The 20,182-nt window shown below is 37.2% G+C and overlaps 1 protein-coding gene across 1 annotated transcript in view; it reads left to right on the forward strand.

Moving 5' to 3' along the window:
* Nucleotides 1–20,182, forward strand: part of CNTLN (centlein) — a gene marked incomplete at both ends in the record, with an annotated part of 198,071 nt that overhangs the window by 96,788 nt on the left and 81,101 nt on the right. The window contains 4 exons of the mRNA XM_081318884.1: nucleotides 2,535–2,656; nucleotides 7,205–7,330; nucleotides 16,214–16,314; nucleotides 18,163–18,254. Of these exons, the coding sequence (XP_081175010.1) occupies nucleotides 2,535–2,656; nucleotides 7,205–7,330; nucleotides 16,214–16,314; nucleotides 18,163–18,254 (441 nt within the window). The remainder of the gene's footprint in view (nucleotides 1–2,534; nucleotides 2,657–7,204; nucleotides 7,331–16,213; nucleotides 16,315–18,162; nucleotides 18,255–20,182) is intronic.

Consider the following 20,182-nt stretch of genomic DNA (forward strand, 5'->3'; position numbering starts at 1 on the left):
GTCGCCCGATCTATCACACCGTCTAGATCGGGCTCGGGCCGTTTCCCGACAGCAAAGTAGGAGACTTTCTCGGGGCAGGCTTGGTCACTGATGCCCGCTGACGCTTCTTTGGACAAGAAGCAGCCAAATGTCCAGGGTCCCCACAGTAAAAACACAACCCCCCCGATCGTCGCCTGTCCAATTCCGTCACCGACAGACGGGACCTGGCGGCACCCAGCTCCATTGGCTCCTCCCTCTGGACTGGGGGCACACGCTCAACAGGAGCGGCAGGGGTCTGTGGGGTGGCACGACGACTCTTTCGCTGCTGCAGCCGGGCATCGATCCGCAGACAAAGATGGATCAGCCCATTCAGGTCTGAGGGAATGTCCACGCGGGCCAGCTCATCCAACATCTCCTCCGACAAGCCATCCTGGAAGGCATCCACGAGCGCAGCCTCATTCCAGGCGGAATCCTGGCTAAGCAGCCGGAAATCGCTGATATAGGCCTGTAGGGGGCGCTGACCCTGCCTCAAAGCTTTCAGGCGTCGAGTGGCAGTCTGCGCCTTAATCGGGTCCTCGTACATGAGGCGCATATGGTCACAAAACCCCCCAAAGTTATCCAACAAAGGGCTAGGCGTGCCCCAACGAGCTGCATCCCCCGACAGAAGGCTCAACACGAATCCCACCTTATCTCGGTCAGTGGGGAAATCAGCTGCTCTCACGCTGATAAAAAGCTGGCATTGTCCCAGGAAGGCAGGAAACAGTTCTGAATTGCCAGCAAATTTATCCGGCATAGCTATCTGACATTTCCTCCTGGGTGGGGGTGCAGCATGTACCTGAGCTTGCAGTTGAGCCACCTGAGCTGCCAGCAAAGTGAGTTGCTGGGTGAGCTGAGCATTCTCGGCAAGAACTTGCTCCATCGTAGTAGTAAGGGGTGGGAGGCTGAAAGCAAACTGTTCTGAACCAGCCAACTACCGGCCTTGTAATAAGGCAAACCCCTGTTCAAGCAGTAGAGACTGGAGAGCGTCTGAGGTTGCAAAGCGTCTGCCAAGTTTAATTCACAAGCAAAACAACAGAACAAGAAACACAGGAACTTGAATCCTCAAGCGGAAGGGTTGCTTTCAGCAACCAGCCCCTCCCCAAACACTCCTTTTATTTAGAGTTCAGGGCGTGGTCTCCCTGTGCTTCCTCCCGAGGAGTCCCACAGCCTTTCTTTGTTTGTTCCTGCTCGACTGCCTCCTGCGTCGGGCGTCCTTGAACAGGGCCAGCTGTGGGTCATCATCCTCCGCACTATCGGGCTCACGCAGCTGAGAAGAGGGCCCCGGCTGAGGGCTCTGCGAAGCCTCCAAGCCATCATCAGCCGGTTCGTCTTCCACACCCTCCTCCTCCCCCTCATCTGAGTCATCCGATACATCTGAACCGGCTGCCGGACCCACCGGCTGGCCCTGAGTCATAACAATACCCCTTCGTAGTGCTTTACAGTTCTCTCTAAGCATTTTACAGAGTCAGCATATTGCCCCCAACAGTCTGGATCCTTATTTTACCGATCTCAGAAGAATGGAAGGCTAAGTCAACCTTGAGCCGGTCAGAATTGAACTGCTGGCAGTGGGAATGCAGAATTAGGCTGCAATACTGCATTTTACCACTATGTTGTCACAGCTATTTGAAAGTTACTGCATTTATTTATATATTAATCATATTTACAGTGTTTATCTGTCTATTCATCCATCCATCCATTCTTGTATCTGTCCATCCATCCATCCAATTTACATGGCCAACCATCTCAATAAATGCATTATCCTGTGCAACTTAACCATATCCTTCCTCAGGGTTTTTGTTTTTTTTTTAAATTTATTTATTTCTTGGGGTTTGGCTATAGTGTCCAAAATATTCTAGCCTTTTTTCATCAGCAAAGTCTACGGTTTTGGTTACATTCTTCTATACTTTTTCCATCAGTGTTAACATCCCTTTTCCATGGTGATGGTCATAATTTTACATGATACTCCAAATGTAGATGTAGATTTGTGTGATATTATTTGCAATTGTATTTTATGTTTCATAAAGTTGTACAAGATTAAATTACAAATGCTCACCATACTGGAAAAGGAACTCTTTGATGATAAAATAAGTATATGGTATAATATAAAATGCTATAAATATATTGTTCAGGTTCAATAATCGATTCTTCATTTCCCAGATTCCAAGTGCCATTTTAGGATTCCAGAGATTTTTTTTTGTATGTATGCATGCTGCATATTGCTTTAAAATTCACATAGTTTCAAAAGTAGTTTACTGTGCTCTTGAATGTTCCTTAAGATGCACAAATCCAAATTTATGCTGAGCATACAAAACCAATTGTACAATTCTTTAGGTTCCAGCCAAGCAATTTTTTTTAACTTAAGTACATTTGTTATTTAAGACTGAATTCTTTGAATTATAATTTAGGTATAATAAATTGTAGATTAATTGATGGCCATCAATAAGAAATTCAAGAATAGCAAATTGTCATTTTAAGATCTTAAGTTTTACTGAGTCATTTGTTTTGATATAATGCAGATTCAAGAAAATGATGAGCTGAGACAAGCACATGAAAAACGTAAGAAACGTCTGCAGACGTTACAGATCAATTACAGGGCAGTAAAAAATCAATTAAAGGAATTGGAGGAAGTTTATGGCAGGTAAGTTGCACACCTCACTAGAATGATTATATATATTAAATTCAAATATGACTTGATACATTTTGATGGAATAGTTAAACTGAAAGATGAACATTTCCTGTTATTTTTAATTTCATGGAGAAAAATACATATTGTATAAGAAATGTAATTGCTGTTGTTCCCATCTTGCCTTATGATTTATATTGTTTTCATTCTGTGTGTGTTTTTTTCAGCTGTTTTTCACATTTTTGTATGCGATAAAAATAATTAGGAAGGATGTGTCTGAACTACCATTGTGTTTATCTTATACTATAACCAAGAAAGAAATTAGAAATTCCTTTACCCTATGGAAGAATTTGTTAATCTACTCCCAAATGGCCTTATAGCTATCATGCCTGCAGAACTGAGTTTGCCATTGATAAGCATGAATATGAAATTGACTCCAATGGCAATTATGATGACAACATTATTATTTTGTCCAATGATTTCTTAAGTGCAATACATCGTTTCCCCAGATGGGAGATACCCTCCCTACCCTGTTTATCTAGAAGGAAGACTTTTGTACAATAACAATCTGTATCAGTATCTTGATTCTGACTTAGTGGACCAATCTGTGGATACTTCTGTGCAGATCCATATGTCTTAGCACCCCAATAGAATAATCTTTATCTCTGTTTAGAAACACTCCCTAAAACATTTTACAAGTTTTAGGACAAAATCCACCACTTGATCTCTGTCTGCTTAGATTGTCATTCTCCTCCCTTATGTACAACTCATGTCCTGGTACATTGCAAAATTACATTCCAAATAATCCAGTCCAGATTAGATGCTTTATCATGGTCTAGAAGGTGTCCAGTCTTTGGGCTTGACTGGGCCACATTGAGTGAAGAGGAATTGTATTGGGCCACATCTAAAATATATAATATAGTTAATGTACATAAATCTCATAATAACGTTACAGGTTTACAATCTTGCTGCATTACCAACTCTCCATGGTCACAAGTGGGCTGTGTTTAGGACAGGCCTGGTCTAGTGCATTATGTTACATCATCTCACTGAGAAATATTTATAATTTGGCTAATGATACTCTTTACACTGGCTTTATAGACTTAAGGGCAGGCTTTGATTCAATGTCCCATGAAAGACTCTAGAGAAAATTAGCTGGCACTTCTATTGATTGACATATACCTAAACTAATTATAGTGCTACATTACAGCACTACCATCTAAATCAAGGGTATCCAGCTAGGTGATGTAACTGGACATAGGTCTACTTGTTAACGTACCCCACCATGGTTCATTTTATATTAATGACATCACTGAGATTTTTGGGAAGTCAAAAACCATCTCTTGTACACAGCTCCATTTCTATTTTGATTTATACTGACAGGGTAAATCTAAGAAAGTTGCAAAATTCTTACCAATAATCATGGCTTTTAGAAACCCCATATCATTAACTATTTCAATTTTTAAATGTAATGTAATGTATATATATATATAAATTTACTATAATTGTACTTTGCTTTCATGATTGATATAGAACCATAAATGAATAACTAATGGAGAACTTTTTCATTTTATAATTTTCTTTAAAAAATTTAAAGATAAAAACTAACACAAAACAATACAAAGTAAGGAAGAAAAAAAGGGGGGAGCAAAAAGTGCAAGAAAAGAAAGAAAAGGTGCAAAGTGGCTTTCAATATTCTTTGCAGGAGTTGTAAGTACAGTTTTCTATAAGGTTACATCATGATACTGAGCCATAAATCACAAGTTCATTTTTTTTAAATTTTTATGCAAAAAGTCCATCAAAGGTTTCCATTTACCAGTAAATATAGATAATGACTTTACTCTAATCCAAAAAGTTAGTTTATCCATCTCAGCAAGATCTGTAAATTCACCATGCTTACACAGTGGATAGAGTTGAATTTTTCCATCTATGTACATATAACAATTTTGTTGCAGTAATTAATGATCCATTCCAACAGTTTTGCTGTTAACCAAAATGGTAGCTAAGTGAACATGTGTGTCTGTGACAGAGGAGAGGGGAAGAGAGAGACAGACTGCAAAGATCGTTGGTTGCTGCTATCTCATTCAGACAAAATTCTTTCTTATGATGTCCTATTCCTGACCCGGTTTTTGCCTTTAATTTAGTTGATTGGAACCTCCAGCTCGCTCACACTGCTACCAGAACCTGACCAGACCATAATCATTTTCACACTGAAGGCTTTTGTTGTCAGATGCACAAAATGTGCTCATAAATGAGCATATGGGTTGGAAACCCTAACCCAATTATTACAATCATATTTGTGAGCGGTCACTAACAAAAAGAAATTGTTAACCAAGAAGTGGCTGCATGCTGCTGAAAAGCACTTAAAACAATTGAACTATTCTCAGGCATAAAACTGATATCAAGGAGACAACAACAACAACAACATCTTTATGTCACTTTGAATGTACACCAATCGGCATACATCCCAATGAAATTTCGTTGCATACAGCTCTCAAAGAGTCATCACCTCCAATATACACTCCTTCTTCATGGCCAGTTCAAGTTTCAGAACGTCCATTTTAGTCTCTAGGGAGTCCCACCACATCGCTCAAACACATTAAAGCCTTCCCGATCATGTGGCCTCCATCCCAAATTTCACCTTTGAGAGCCAATGTAGTTGCAGCCTATCCAGGTGCCGCCATCTTAGAATCTTTTTTTAATCAAGATGTACTTGATCTTATGTAATTGTACATTAACATTTCTGTAGCCTTGAAAGAATTGACCGACAGATAAAACTTTATTCAATGCCATCCAAAGAATTTCATATATGAGCAAAGATTTTAATTACTGTAGTTACACAACTAGGATGCCCTGTTTTGATTATCAGTCAGATAGAATGTTAAATATCATAATTAAAACAATTGATGCATGACTGTTGATGCATGACTGTTAATATCTGTTTTCATAACGTTGGATACCATTTCAATATGCTAGTTTTAAAATTCACAGAATTGTTTTTTTCAAACACATCACTGTCTTTGCATTTGCTTCCTACGTACAGCTCCTTGTTTTGAGGTAGTAGAAGTTTTCTGAGCAAACACATAGTAAATAATGATTGCAGAGCTACTCCATCTGTTCCTAATACTTTATAGATACTACACTATTTTTTTTCTTTTTGTCAACAGGGTTGAATTTGTATTGTCTGTTTCTAGAGGAAATTATTAAGGGTCTTCACTATAAGTTCTTTTACCCAACTCTATTGTCAGATTTCTGTTAGCTTGACTCATTCAGTGTGATCCAAATTCTAAGCATGTGAGCCATTAATACCATAACCTTTTTTATTATTGATTTCCAATATTTCTGGCCATTGCTGCTACAACAATTTTCTTTATCCAAATAATCTCTATCTTTTTTTCACAGTTGTCTGTAACTATTTAACTATTTGGCTTTCCAAGTGGCAGCCTTTTAAATCATTCAGATTTTACCTTTTCACTGATTTTCTCAACTTTCAGATCCGCAGATCAATAGATGTTTGGGCATTTTTTCTTAATTCTGTAGAAAAATTCACTTTCTTGCATTTTCCTAATACCGATCTTCATCTTCCACCTTGTTTCTCTGTTTTAATTCTAAAGTATGAATGAATGAACCTTTATTGTCAAAGTACAACCATGTATGCATTGACATTGGCTGAGCCAGTATTCTTCTGCTTCGAAATAGGACGAAGTTTACATAGGACAAGGAGTTTGCTTTAGTTAAAGAATTTGTTGTGATTCAGGGCCAGCCTGTGGGTCCGGCAGCCGGCTCGGATGTCTCGGATGACTCAGACGAGGGGGAGGAGGAGGGTGTTGAAGACGAACTTGCTGATGATGGCTTGGAGGCTTCGCAGAGCCCCCAGCCAGGGCCCTCTTCTCAGCTGCGCGAGCCCGACAGTGCGGATGATGATGACCCACAGCTGGCCCTGTTCAAGGACGCCCGACGCAGGAGGCAGTCAAGCAGGAACAAGCAGAGAAAGGCTGTGGGACTCCTCGGAAGGAGGCACAGGGAGGCCACGCCCTGAACTCTAATAAAGGGAGTGTTTGGGGAAGGGCTGGTTGCTGAAAGCAACCGCTCCGTTTGAGGATCACAGTTCCAGTGTTTTGTTTCTTGTTCTGTTGTTTTGCTTGTGAATTAAACTTGGCAGACGCCTTCCAGCCTCAGACGCTCTCCAGCCTCTGCCGTTTGTACAGGGGTTGCCTTTCTGCAAGGCCGGTAGCAGGCTGGTACAGAACAGAATTGTTAGTATCCATAATGCTAAACCTTTCTCTAAGACAGAATCTCTGACATCTTTACCTTTTATTTCTCTCATTTAATTAAATCAGAGAGATTACACTATTATCAGAAAAATATCAAGTCTCAAGTGTGGCACCCCATCTCCAGTTTATCATCTTTAAGATTTATTTACTTAGATCAACGTTTAGGGGAGCTTCAATAATTTCACTAAATATAGCAATATCAAGTGCTGAAGCTTTGCTTTTTTCTTTTTTTTAACTTGGCATTTAAAAGTGATTTATTTCATAGAAAATTGTTTCATTAAATTTACAGGCCTGGAAACAATAAGAATGGAAAAGAGCGTTCAGATCCTCAGCATCTGCGTCAAGAAAATTCTGATGCAGTATGGAATGAACTGGCATACTTTAAAAAAGAACACAAGAAGCTGTTGATTGAAAAGTGAGTGCTTTTATTTTATTTTAAAAAAATACATATACATTTAGAAACGTGTGGTTGTACGTGCTTAGCTTCTCCTTGCAGAGTCCTAAGGGCGAAACAAAGAATTCCTTCCAGATACCTAAAATTAAATCATCTTTCTCTACCAGAAATAGGGAGACAAAACATTAGCCTCTTCCTGTGCCCCCTCCCTCCGTATCAGTGACAATAAGTTTGCTAGCACTAAATGAAACAGTATTGCATGAGCTAGGGATTGTGTTAATTAATATGGCTCTCATCTGTTGGAGGTGTCGCTTTTCATTAGCTTGTATTTTACACACTGCCGTGCTTCATTTTTGGAATGAGGTGGTGAGGGGATAACCTAGCCAGCCATCCTTGTTTGATCTCCTTGATACATACGCAATGCAGAATGCCTCAGCTCTCTTGGTTCCTTGCCCTGTCCTACTAATCCCAGCTGAGCTCATTATGGTGTAGCCTTGCTGCTACTCTTGGAGCCTGAGCTGTCCAAGCTAATTACTGGTAGCAGCAAAGCCGCCTGTTAAGGGTCTGGAGTAGATCTGCTAACATGGGCCTTCAGAGTGACCTGCAAAAAGCACGGGGGAGTTGCTCTCTTTCTTGCTGTGCACAGCCTGTCCTTCGGGTTTAGTGCTGATCCCTTTCACAGCTCTTTTAGCTGTGGTAAGGGTAAAACTTGGTGAAGGAATTCTTACTTTAGAAAACATCCAGTTTGCTTCTTTGATCTTATAATTCATAGACGATTATATTCACCCTGGTAAAGTAAGAAGTTTTCCCTTTCATACTAGACAAAAGGAAGTTGGTTGGCATTGCATAATTAGCCTTTTAATGATGTTTTAAAATGTCCTTTGTCAAGTTGATTTTGTAATTTAGCACAATGAGCATGCTTGAAACTCGGAACAGTCTTCTGTTCTTTTGAGACATCCATGTGTAATTCTCGGGCTTGTGCCTGCATTTTTAAAGCAATCAGAATATTAGCACAACAGTGGAATTTTAAAGATTGCTCTTCATTTGGCTGTTAGAACTACCATAATAAAATAAATTTCATAACATCATATGTTTTCCTTTTGCGTCTATTATGACAATAAGAGCTTTGTTGGAAAATATGGAGTTTCCCAGAATTGTGACCATGAATCTCAGAATTCCCAATAAACACAACTGTCTTAGGAAATTTGAAAGTTGGTCTTAAGATTTCTGGAGAGGATCATATTGGTATATCTAATCTTTAACAATGTAGCTGCTATTAGGGACCCTCTCAATGGAAATTCTGAAGACCTCACAGTTAAAAATATAGTGCTTTTTTCAAACTTCTGAATGTCAACCCTGCAACGATCTTGGCTGAAGCCATTTTTGCTTCTTTTTCGGTAGCCACAGTGCTGGGAGGGGGGATGAGTGGTTTTAAGGTTAGATTAAACAATAAATTTTCTCATGGGAATCAAGGTCATTGCTGTCTGACTTTTGATGAGCTGAGCTTTCCGTGAGAAAGTCCGCCAAAGTATTCTATTGGGGAACATAGATAATTACATATTGCTGGGGTGGGAAGTTCCACTTTGTAACATTGTAACACTTGGGAGGGAACTCCAGACTTGGCTTCACTTTTGACAGTGGCCATACTTTAAGGAAACCTCTTGCCTTGGAATTCTGTTTTTACTGGTCTCATTGATCGGAATCATGACACTGAAATTATATTTATTCAATAAATAAATAATAATTTCAACCACAAAGTCATGCTATGGCAATCAGTATCGATATTCTATTTTGATAATATGTTTTGGACCATATATTATGCTCATATTTCTTTTTGAGACCACACACAGAAAGAAAGCACTGTTGAACAACACAGGATTGATTGAAATCTTGAAGTTGTTGGAAGAAGCACAAGGAAGTTTATAATGAAAACTATTGTATTATTATTTGTATTAATATAACAAGGTGAAATCAAACTTGCCAGTTCTTTGGCTTGTGTTAGCACTGAATTCTTTCCAAGAATGTAGGATGTTATAATATAATGATCCTCTTGCATGAGCTGAAAAAAATGATTTACTCATTCTTTGCTTCTTAACGCAATCTATTCTTTGAATCATTTGATGATTTTTCAATCTTGACCTTGATTGCGTTAGTTTGAACAGTTTGCTTTTGAGCAACCAAAATCAAACGTTCAGTTTCTTTTTTTAATGTTCCATTTGTAAGACACTGCCATGTTTTATCTGTATCCACTTTCCCCTGGGATATTTTGTAAAATTGAGCAAGGAATGCTTTTCCTTGCAGTATTCCAAGTGTGTTTTTATTACATTGTTTCAAAATTCACATTTTGTAATTTTATATATTCAATAAATTCCAATTTTTATTGGAACATTCCAGTGCTTGTTCTTGGCTGTCTTTTACATCATCAGCCCATGCATGCTTTTGTTCTTCAGTGGTTTTTTGACTTGAAGTTAACCTCTACCTTCATTTCTGTGGGGCAAGTATAATATATCAATATCACTAGGGGGATGTAATGCATTGTAAATAATCAGGGTTTTTTTCCCATCCAAACCAGGGGTCTTCAAACTTGGCCTTTTTATGACTTGTGGACTTCAACTCCCAGAATTCCTCAGCCAGGCATGCTGGGTGAAGAATTCTGGGAGCTGGAAGTCCACAAGTCATAAAAGGGCCAAGTTTGAAGACCCCTGATTCAAACTGTCCAATTCAGCTTATGTATACATAATTCCAGTGCTGTATTGTATCACAGCTATGCTGCGGGTATTTATGACTTTGATGGTATTTCCACAGTTCAATTTGTCTTAACTTCATTTATTATGGTTGGTCACACAGTCATATGTTTAGGTCAGGGGTCCCCAACCCCCAGTCTGCGGACCAGTACCGGTCCGCGGCATGCCAGCAACCGGGTCGCACAAACAAACAAAGTCCCATCCACGAGATGCAGGCAGCACACAAAACTACACACCCTCCAGTCTGTGGAAAAACCTCTCTCCACGGAACCGGTCCCTGGTGCCCAAAAGGTTGGGGACCTCTGGTTTAGATGTTTAGACTCAATTTGGTGTTTTTTCTCCACCTACCTTTTTATCTACTGATGATGATGGTGAGTTTTTTAATCTCTCTCTCTCTCTCCCTCCCCCCTCCTCAGTTTAACTGAAATCAGTGAATATACCTAATAATCCTTCCTCCTACTTTCCCACATCAACAACTCTGTGAGGTGAGAGACAGAAATTGGCTCAAAGTTACATACAGGGAGTGCAGAATTATTAGGCAAATGAGTATTTTGACCACATCATCCTCTTTATGCATGTTGTCTTACTCCAAGCTGTATAGGCTCGAAAGCCTACTACCAATTAAGCATATTAGGTGATGTGCATCTCTGTAATGAGAAGGGGTGTGGTCTAATGACATCAACACCCTGTATCAGGTGTGCATAATTATTAGGCAACTTCCTTTCCTTTGGCAAAATGGGTCAAAAGAAGGACTTGACAGGCTCAGAAAAGTCAAAAATAGTGAGATATCTTGCAGAGGGATGCAGCACTCTTAAAATTGCAAAGCTTCTGAAGCGTGATCATCGAACAATCAAGCGTTTCATTCAAAATAGTCAACAGGGTCGCAAGAAGCGTGTGGAGAAACCAAGGCGCAAAATAACTGCCCATGAACTGAGAAAAGTCAAGCGTGCAGCTGCCAAGATGCCACTTGCCACCAGTTTGGCCATATTTCAGAGCTGCAACATCACTGGAGTGCCCAAAAGCACAAGGTGTGCAATACTCAGAGACATGGCCAAGGTAAGAAAGGCTGAAAGACGACCACCACTGAACAAGACACACAAGCTGAAACGTCAAGACTGGGCCAAGAAATATCTCAAGACTGATTTGTCTAAGGTTTTATGGACTGATGAAATGAGAGTGAGTCTTGATGGGCCAGATGGATGGGCCCGTGGCTGGATTGGTAAAGGGCAGAGAGCTCCAGTCCGACTCAGACGCCAGCAAGGTGGAGGTGGAGTACTGGTTTGGGCTGGTATCATCAAAGATGAGCTTGTGGGGCCTTTTCGGGTTGAGGATGGAGTCAAGCTCAACTCCCAGTCCTACTGCCAGTTTCTGGAAGACACCTTCTTCAAGCAGTGGTACAGGAAGAAGTCTGCATCCTTCAAGAAAAACATGATTTTCATGCAGGACAATGCTCCATCACACGCGTCCAAGTACTCCACAGCGTGGCTGGCAAGAAAGGGTATAAAAGAAGGAAATCTAATGACATGGCCTCCTTGTTCACCTGATCTGAACCCCATTGAGAACCTGTGGTCCATCATCAAATGTGAGATTTACAAGGAGGGAAAACAGTACACCTCTCTGAACAGTGTCTAGGAGGCTGTGGTTGCTGCTGCACGCAATGTTGATGGTGAACAGATCAAAACACTGACAGAATCCATGGATGGCAGGCTTTTGAGTGTCCTTGCAAAGAAAGGTGGCTATATTGGTCACTGATTTGTTTTTGTTATGTTTTTGAATGTCAGAAATGTATATTTGTGAATGTTGAGATGTTATATTGGTTTCACTGGTAAAAATAAATAATTGAAATGGGTATATATTTGTTTTTTGTTAAGTTGCCTAATAATTATGCACAGTAATAGTCACCTGCACACACAGATATCCCCCTAAAATAGCTATAACTAAAAACAAACTAAAAACTACTTCCAAAAATATTCAGCTTTGATATTAATGAGTTTTGTGGGTTCATTGAGAACATGGTTGTTGTTCAATAATAAAATTAATCCTCAAAAATACAACTTGCCTAATAATTCTGCACTCCCTGTATCTGGCTTTCATTCATAAGGCAGGCCTTAAGTTCAGTCTCCTACTTTCTAGACCAGCACGTTAACAACTAGCTTCAGTAATTCTAGCAGGAATTAAACTTTAGTCTTTTATTCAGAGATTTTTTAAAAATTGTACTATGATTAATCCGAAATAAATTCCTAATCTCTAAAATGGACACTGGTCATTCTTCAGATTTATTTTGATTTTAAATTTGGGCTGCAGAAATTCAGATGATAGTATTTGGATGATAGTAAAGACTAAGAGTTACTGGGTCTTTGTGATGTATCCACAGTATTTGCTGTCTGACCTTTTGCAGGCCAGATTTCGTAAAATTACTAGAAAGATTATATTTTCCATGAAGATTTTGAACGATTAGTGGTCACTACTGAAAAACCTAGTGAGTATATTTTTTGATAGTGCTTTGAAGATTTCAGTAGCACCTGTTAATGCATTATCTCAGACATATTTTATCCAGCTTGAATTTTGATCACTATTTTGCATGAAAAGGCTAAATGATACTAATGTCTAATAAGTTTTTCAAAGATTTTTACCATCAGACATGGGTAAAACAACCTAAATGTACTGAACCTAAATTTAAGATTTCTTCCAAACGGCTTTTTAGTTTGGAATAAAATATTTTAAAACTTTGAATAACAGACCAATGTGTACAATGAAAAAGAATGTCAGTTATATCTAAATGGGATTTTATTCATGCTTACTTTAGGCACCCAAAGTCTGGTAAATAAAGTCCATTAAATCAGGGATATATTGTACTCTTACTGTACTAATTAACAGTTCCTTCTTTGACAACTTTGCCTCTAAAACAGCAATTTAGATTCTGTATGTGTCTGTGTGCGCACAGATACTTCTGAGAAGAGTATCTCAGATGCTTATTTAGGGCGTGTCTTGGAACTACTATCTTCAGTACTACAGCAATTATAAATATGTTTTGCAGTGTACAGAATCCCTTCAAAACTAAAATGGCCAAATCTTTGGCATATATATTCTGAAATAAGCATTAGTCTGTACTGTATTGTGCCTGTTTTGAGAACTGCTAAGGTCAGGGAGCATTCTTTAATAAAACCGCTGTGTACTTATATTCTTTTTGTAGCTACTGAGCTCTTTAAAAAGGTATGTGGTTCTAATTCCCATTCTGGGGAAAATTTGCTATAAAACAAATACCTTTTAGGATCGCTCAATATCATATCTCAAGATGCCATGTCCCAACATGGAGGAAGAGGAATCCTATTTTCTTTCAGTAAACACACTGAAAAGTTCACATTCATAGTTCTGATTCTGAATAGATTTTTCTGTGAAATTTAAATTTTCCTCTCTTTCCCATGCCCTGTTCCTATTTGCTTGTCTGACTTGGCTGAATAATTCTCATGTAATTTATATAATAATTTCTATAGTTTCTATTAAAAATGCTGGAAATATTCTTTTGTGCTTGTGCCTGCATGTAAAAAGAGAAAAAGAGCATCTTCTTAGTAGATCGTTATTTGAGGTGATAAATACAAATAATATGACCATTATAATGTTTTTATTTGATGAATCATGCTTATATGCCCAGTTATCCTCTCTATTGAGGCCATTTTCATACTTTCTACCTGTCTTAAAGCAGTGCTACCTATCATGGAGCAAGGAGAAAACCAATTAATATGTGATATAATGAATGTGATGTTAAGTAACAAGATAGAGAAATGCAAACAGTAAAAAAATGATTGGTTTCGTTTATGAGGCCTCTTTCTTTGCCTGTGAAGGACAGTGAAGATCAGCTTACCGAATGAAAAGAGACAAAGCATTCCTTAATTATTTCTCTTCAACCATATCATGTTTCCCCCAATCACAGTTCCAAGAATACCGAGCAAAAAAAATGTAACCATTATTGTTAAATAATTATGTCAATTCTACTGTCAAAATTAAAATTCTTCCAAAATCCCTTCTATTGTTAACTATTGCTTTCATTTATCTTAAAGCATACACAACGCCCCTTTATTTAAGCATGATTTTGAAGGAAAGCTGCTATGATGAGCCTGGAATTTTAATTTGGAGGCAAATGCAATACGGAAAGGGATCTTCTGTTATTGGATCTTCTAGCTAATGGTCAATATGAGAAATGTTTGGGGCTGGAGAAGAAAAACGGCTGTTGCTTTGATTGTTTTTGTAATTGTGCTGTGCTTTTCGTTCTTGTGGGTATGAGTTTCCTATGAAAGAATTTATATACAAACTTATATAAATTCAAAATAGTTCATACAGATTACAAGAGAGAGGTATGAAATTAATTTTTAAATAATCATTCTAATACCATTAAACAGTAAGATATTTTGAGTTGTACTTCTTTCTACTTCTTGGTCTTAATAATAATAATAATAATAATAATAATAATAATAATAATAATAATAATAATAATAATAATAATAATAATAATAATTTTATTTATATACCGCCCTTCTCCCGAAGGACTCAGGGCGGTGAACAGGGCAAATGTATAAAATACAAAAATACAAAAGTTAAAAGGAATTAAACATAATGCCCAAGGTAAAAACAATAAATACAAATATTAAGAACAATAAAAAACCCAACCCATCCCCCATCAGGCCAAGCCGGCTTGTTCAAATAAATGCGTTTTCAGATCGCGTCAGAAGGAGCGGAGGTCGGGCGCCATCCGGAGCTCAACCGGCAACCAATTCCATAACTCCGGGGCGCCCACAGAGAAGGACCTCCCCCTGGGGGCCACCAGTGGATTAAGGCATAATGCAGTAACCCTTTTGATAAAAAGTTGAGTAGTATTTTTCACATAGACTTTGTGATTTTCAGAACTAACTCATATAATTTATAAATAATACACTCCAAAGGAACTTAGTTTGAATGCTAAAGTAACTACAAAATGTAAACTTTCCTTTTGGGTTTTAGTTTTGATTAGTACCCAATGAGGCTTGATTCAGATATTATCTTTGCAATATTGGAGATGTTTCAATGTAGTTTGGAGCCACATTGTTCTGATGTCTGTGAGATGTCTGTCTCTGACATCAGGTGAGCCGATTGATTCAAGAATGATTGCTTCCATGCTGCCCTCATCATATACTATGCAGAGAATAGTGTATTTCAATAGCCTTTAAAGAGCTAATAGATTCAATGTTTTGTGCAGATTTCAGTTTGATTCTTTTGTTATTCTACCTCATAGTCATACAGTGAACCATGAAAAATCATGTCCCTTTTGGATTTCTCATTCATTAATTTACTTTGGGGGGAAAAATCTTGTTTATAACCTGCTGCAGTGTCTGTTCATCCCATTCCTCAATTTTCATTCATTGACCATCAAACACAGGGCAGGAGGAGAAAATGGCCATAAAACTATCAAACAAACCAAATGCTGTTCTGCAACAATTATTAATTACAGTACAATATTAAAGCACTGGAGAGAAATAAGCATGCATCTTCAGTCATTTTATTTGATTCCAAATACTAAATTCAAACCAATTGCTTAAAACAATCTGTAAGAGTATAGACCCTGAAACCCAGGACTATGGCTCATATCTCATTTAAAAATGAAAGAAACAAAGAATTAAATGTATGTAGAAAATCTCAAGTATATAATCTTAAAATACAGTATGGGGTAGGTCTTTTTTTTCTTGATAACATACTCACATCTCTCTGCTGAAACATAAGGAAAAGTCCCTCGTTTAATAACTGTTCTCGGTGATGAAAGAGTAACTTTGCAACAAGTCCTCAAATTTACGACCTGCGCAGGTCTGTGAAGCAAAGGAAAGTTGAAGTTGAAAATTATAACCACAGTCATGGTTAATAAAAACTTCACTTAACAACCAATTTACCTGTCCCAACTGTGGTCACTAAATGAAGAATACTTGCAATTTATGACTCTTCTGTATCACTAAGTTGGGATACTATATATCTTTCTTTTCTTTATCTATTTTCCATATTAAGTCTGATTATATAAATCTATTGCATTGATCAAACTTAGTACCACAGTTTTGATTCTGCTCCGATTTTTGTAGCATGTGTCTTATTTGACCTTTTTTTGGCATTCTTTTTATGAATTCTTTATGTGTATTTCTAGACTGAATTTGGAGGAGGAATTGGATCAGATGAAAGTACATGCCTCTAGAGATAAAACTACAATACAAGAGTTGAATGTGTGTCTACAGGAAGAAAGAGAAGGTAAGTTTGATTTAGACAATCTACAAGTAATCCTCGTTTAATGTACTTAATGTACAATTCAGCAACTGTTTGAAATTACAACAGGACCAAATAAGGGGTACTTAAAACAGGTCCTTGAAAATGTGACCATTGCAGCATCCCTGCGGTCAAGTAATCACTATTCAAGCAACCAATTCATAATTACCATAGTTGCAGCATCCTCAACCATCTGATGGTCATTAGCGATCTTCACTGCAGTTTCCAATAAGCAAAGTCCCGTATATCTTAAAAAAATACAGATTCCTTTTCAGTTTTTTAGTCTAAAACTCTAAAATATAGAGTATTTGTTAAGATATGGTAGCTGTATATATAATTCGTATATCTAATTCTGTCATAAGATCAACATTGAATGCTTTGATCAGTTTATTATTAAAAACTAAAAAAATCTCTGAAAAGTAAATGTAGATGTAAAAGCTACAATTGATATTCAAATGAGTGAATATTTTGAAAAAGATTAAAAGTAGAAAATGTATGTAGTACCACTGTGCTAAGGGACTGTGCTTGGAACTAACATGGGTGAAAATAGGTTTATATCAAGGTAAAGGTACATAATCCCCAGCTGCACATTTTTCCCCCTCTTCTGTTATCTTTAGAGTATTGCTCCATTTATTTCATGAACACAGAAGTTTTAATTGGGCATGACAAGTTCCAAAGACAAAAGAAAGGGCTAATTCAGTCTAACAAACTTGTTAGTCACTGTTTATGCCAAGATGATTGCTAACCTACAGAGAGTAGCATGTTTTTCTTCCACTTCTGCTTTGTTTGTAAATTGAAGATCATACCTGACCTACTCTGTCTACTTATAGTGCTGAATGGGATGGTTAAAGGAAATGTTTCCCGCATATTCCTAGGTATATTTTACAAGGAATGTTATTTCCGAATATTTACAACTTCTAAGCAATTTTGATATAATTATTTTCCTTTATATAACCTGCTTACCATTTCGCCATTCTTAGCTGTTGAGCGTTTTATGAAAGTCAGCTGAATATGTGAACTGACTTCATCGAAAACATTGGGGCAAGTTTTTGGCAGACTGCTGATTTAAGGGTGCAGTAATTAAAAAATGAAACAGAGGGCAAGGTATTTGTGGGTGAATGACTTTTCACTTGTTCCTGACAATTTCCAGGAGATAGGTAATTGGAATGATTTATGAAAAGCGTTAGAAAGTATATCAGAAATAATTTTCCTACAGCAGCTAAGTGTTCGAGCAATTATCATTTGGTAGAAGTATATTTCAGATTATATCCTTTTTTGTACATAATGGCTAATCCATTATACAATTTTGAGGTGTCAAGTTTGGAGCTAGTCTGGGGAAGAAATAGGATGTGATATTGCTAAGTGCTCAAAGCAGTGTATAAATTATTGGTCACCCTAATCTCGAACATTTCTGTGAAATGTCATATGTGATTTATTTTGTACAGTGTACATTTCATCTTACAAAAGCAGGAAGTTAAAGTTTTGCCCACTATAAGTCCATAAAGTTTTCTTTGCTCTGTTTACCAGGCACTCTGTTCCTCCTAAAAGGGATAAAAATCAGAGAACAAAACTGACAGTGTAGATATAAAGGTAGTAAGTTTGCTTTCTGTAGCACAGAAAAGCTGGAGAAAAATCATGATGATGCTACCAGAATTACATAGCATACGATTTTTTTTAAAAAAAAAGTCACTGATTTGAAACTGACAAAATGGCTTGACAAGAAAATAGACCACAATATTCTTAGTCAATGAACTCATTTCTTTAAAATGCTTTAGTATTGCTTTACTGGAATATTTACTGGAATTACAATGTATTATTTATTCTTCCTTCAAGAACTGCTCTATAAACTTGGTGAAGAAGACGAGGTCAACCACAGTACTCCAAAGAAGAATGTGAAAGAAATATCAGCACTGACATTACAGAAGGTATCCTAATCTGTAAGATATTGAGCTCCACATGTTAAATCTCAATTTCAGTGTAAGGGATCATATATTAAAAGACAACATTGATGAATATAAGCCATGTGTTATTTTTTTAATTACCACTCATAACTCAAAATAATTCTGTCAAAACTGTGTCAGAAATCAATGTTTTCTATATTTGGCTCCATTCAAGCTAATGGTTTGTGCAGAAAAACAAATGTGCACTTTCTCAGAGTCGGATTATTCTTACCCTTATTCTAAAAATACAGTTTTATGAATATAAAGTGTGTCTTACTTTAAAGATGGAAATCATTGCATAGGTCTGTATTTATTTTGCACTGTATTAACAAATAATTAGGATCAGGTCTTGAAAATCTGAGTGTCCAGGAGAAAAGGAAGAAAGAAAAAGACATGTCACTCCCTTCCCTTTTATTAGATTTTCACATCACTATAAGAGGTATAGTGTGTTTTAACCTATATTTTATTTCCTACATACAAATAATCCTGAAAAAAACTTTCTGCATATCATCCCTACTTCTTGAATGATTTAATGTAGTTTTTTTTTAAAAAAATATGCCAGAATAGAATAGAGAAGATCTTATGTGGTAAAATAATAAGGACAACAACATCCCAGATTTGATGAGAAAGACAAAAAAGTCTTGAGAGTAAACACTATCAGCATGGACAAATCACTGTCATTCAGTTGGTAGCTTTCCTCTGAACAACTTGATGAAACTTCTAACACCATCAAACAACATCTGCCTTTCCTAGGTCCTTGGGAGATCTCGATAGGTGGATAAAAAATGCCAAATCCAGTCTAAATATCTGGCTGACTATGCAACCAACCATAATAACAAACATACATACACATACACACATATACACTTTTACGCACATACACAGATACACACACACACACACACACACACACACACACACACACACACCCATCAAGTCAAGGCAGTAAACCTAGTATTCTTGCCTCCTATTTGTTCTGTCACTTAGGAAGTGACTGGCTTAAAGTCACTCATCCGGCTAATGAGTTTAGCTGTGTCCATTTATTTTTATATTTGTAAAATAGCTTGTAAGTAAAGTAGTCTTCAGCAGATCAGGGGATTGTATATATTGCCATATTTCTAGGTAATGAAGGTTCTCATCTCATTATTACTAAATGACAAACATATTAAAGTAATAACTGAGAACAAGAAATGCTCACATTCATTTATCTTAAGATAGAGTGAGTAATGGAAAACAAATTGAGTGATAGAGGATGTCGTATCTACCACCCATGGGATAGAAGGAGTTTATGATATATAATTTTAATGACATAACTGTCAAGAATGGTTTGGCATAATACAGGAATCTCTGATGTCTTTCTGAAACTATTGGATTATAGTAGGAAGTAATAGCTCTAATAATTCCTTCTAGAGCCATTTCTAATTGAAATTCTGGAGTGAAGAACTTTTAGTTATGGTATGTTCTACCTAAAGTATAAAATTTCTTTTCTTACACAGCAATCAATCTCAGTGCTGGAGTTACTTAAGCCCAAATTCAAAAATGTGCTTACAATAGAGGCTCAAAGATGCATTGATATAATACTTAGTTGTTTTAGTGCAAACAGGAATGAATACTTCTGCTTTACATATTGTTCCTGTGTGAGCATAACAGTTTTACCTGGTATGGCAACTTCTGCATCACCAATTTTAGTACTGTATTCATTATTTATGTTTTGGTATAATATCTCTTTTTTTCAACCACCCCAAAATGGTAAAGGTAGTCTTCCATCATACAACAATTGAATCCAAAATTTCTATTGCTAAATGAGACCATTGTTAAGTGAGTTTTGCCCCACTTTATGAGCTTTCTTGCCACAGTTGTTAAGTGAATCACTGCAGTTGTTAAATTAGTAACATGGTTGTTAAATGAATCTG

The sequence above is a fragment of the Vipera berus genome (assembly GCF_964194415.1).
Source record: "Vipera berus genome assembly, chromosome: 2".
NCBI classification, from domain to species: domain Eukaryota; kingdom Metazoa; phylum Chordata; class Lepidosauria; order Squamata; family Viperidae; genus Vipera; species Vipera berus.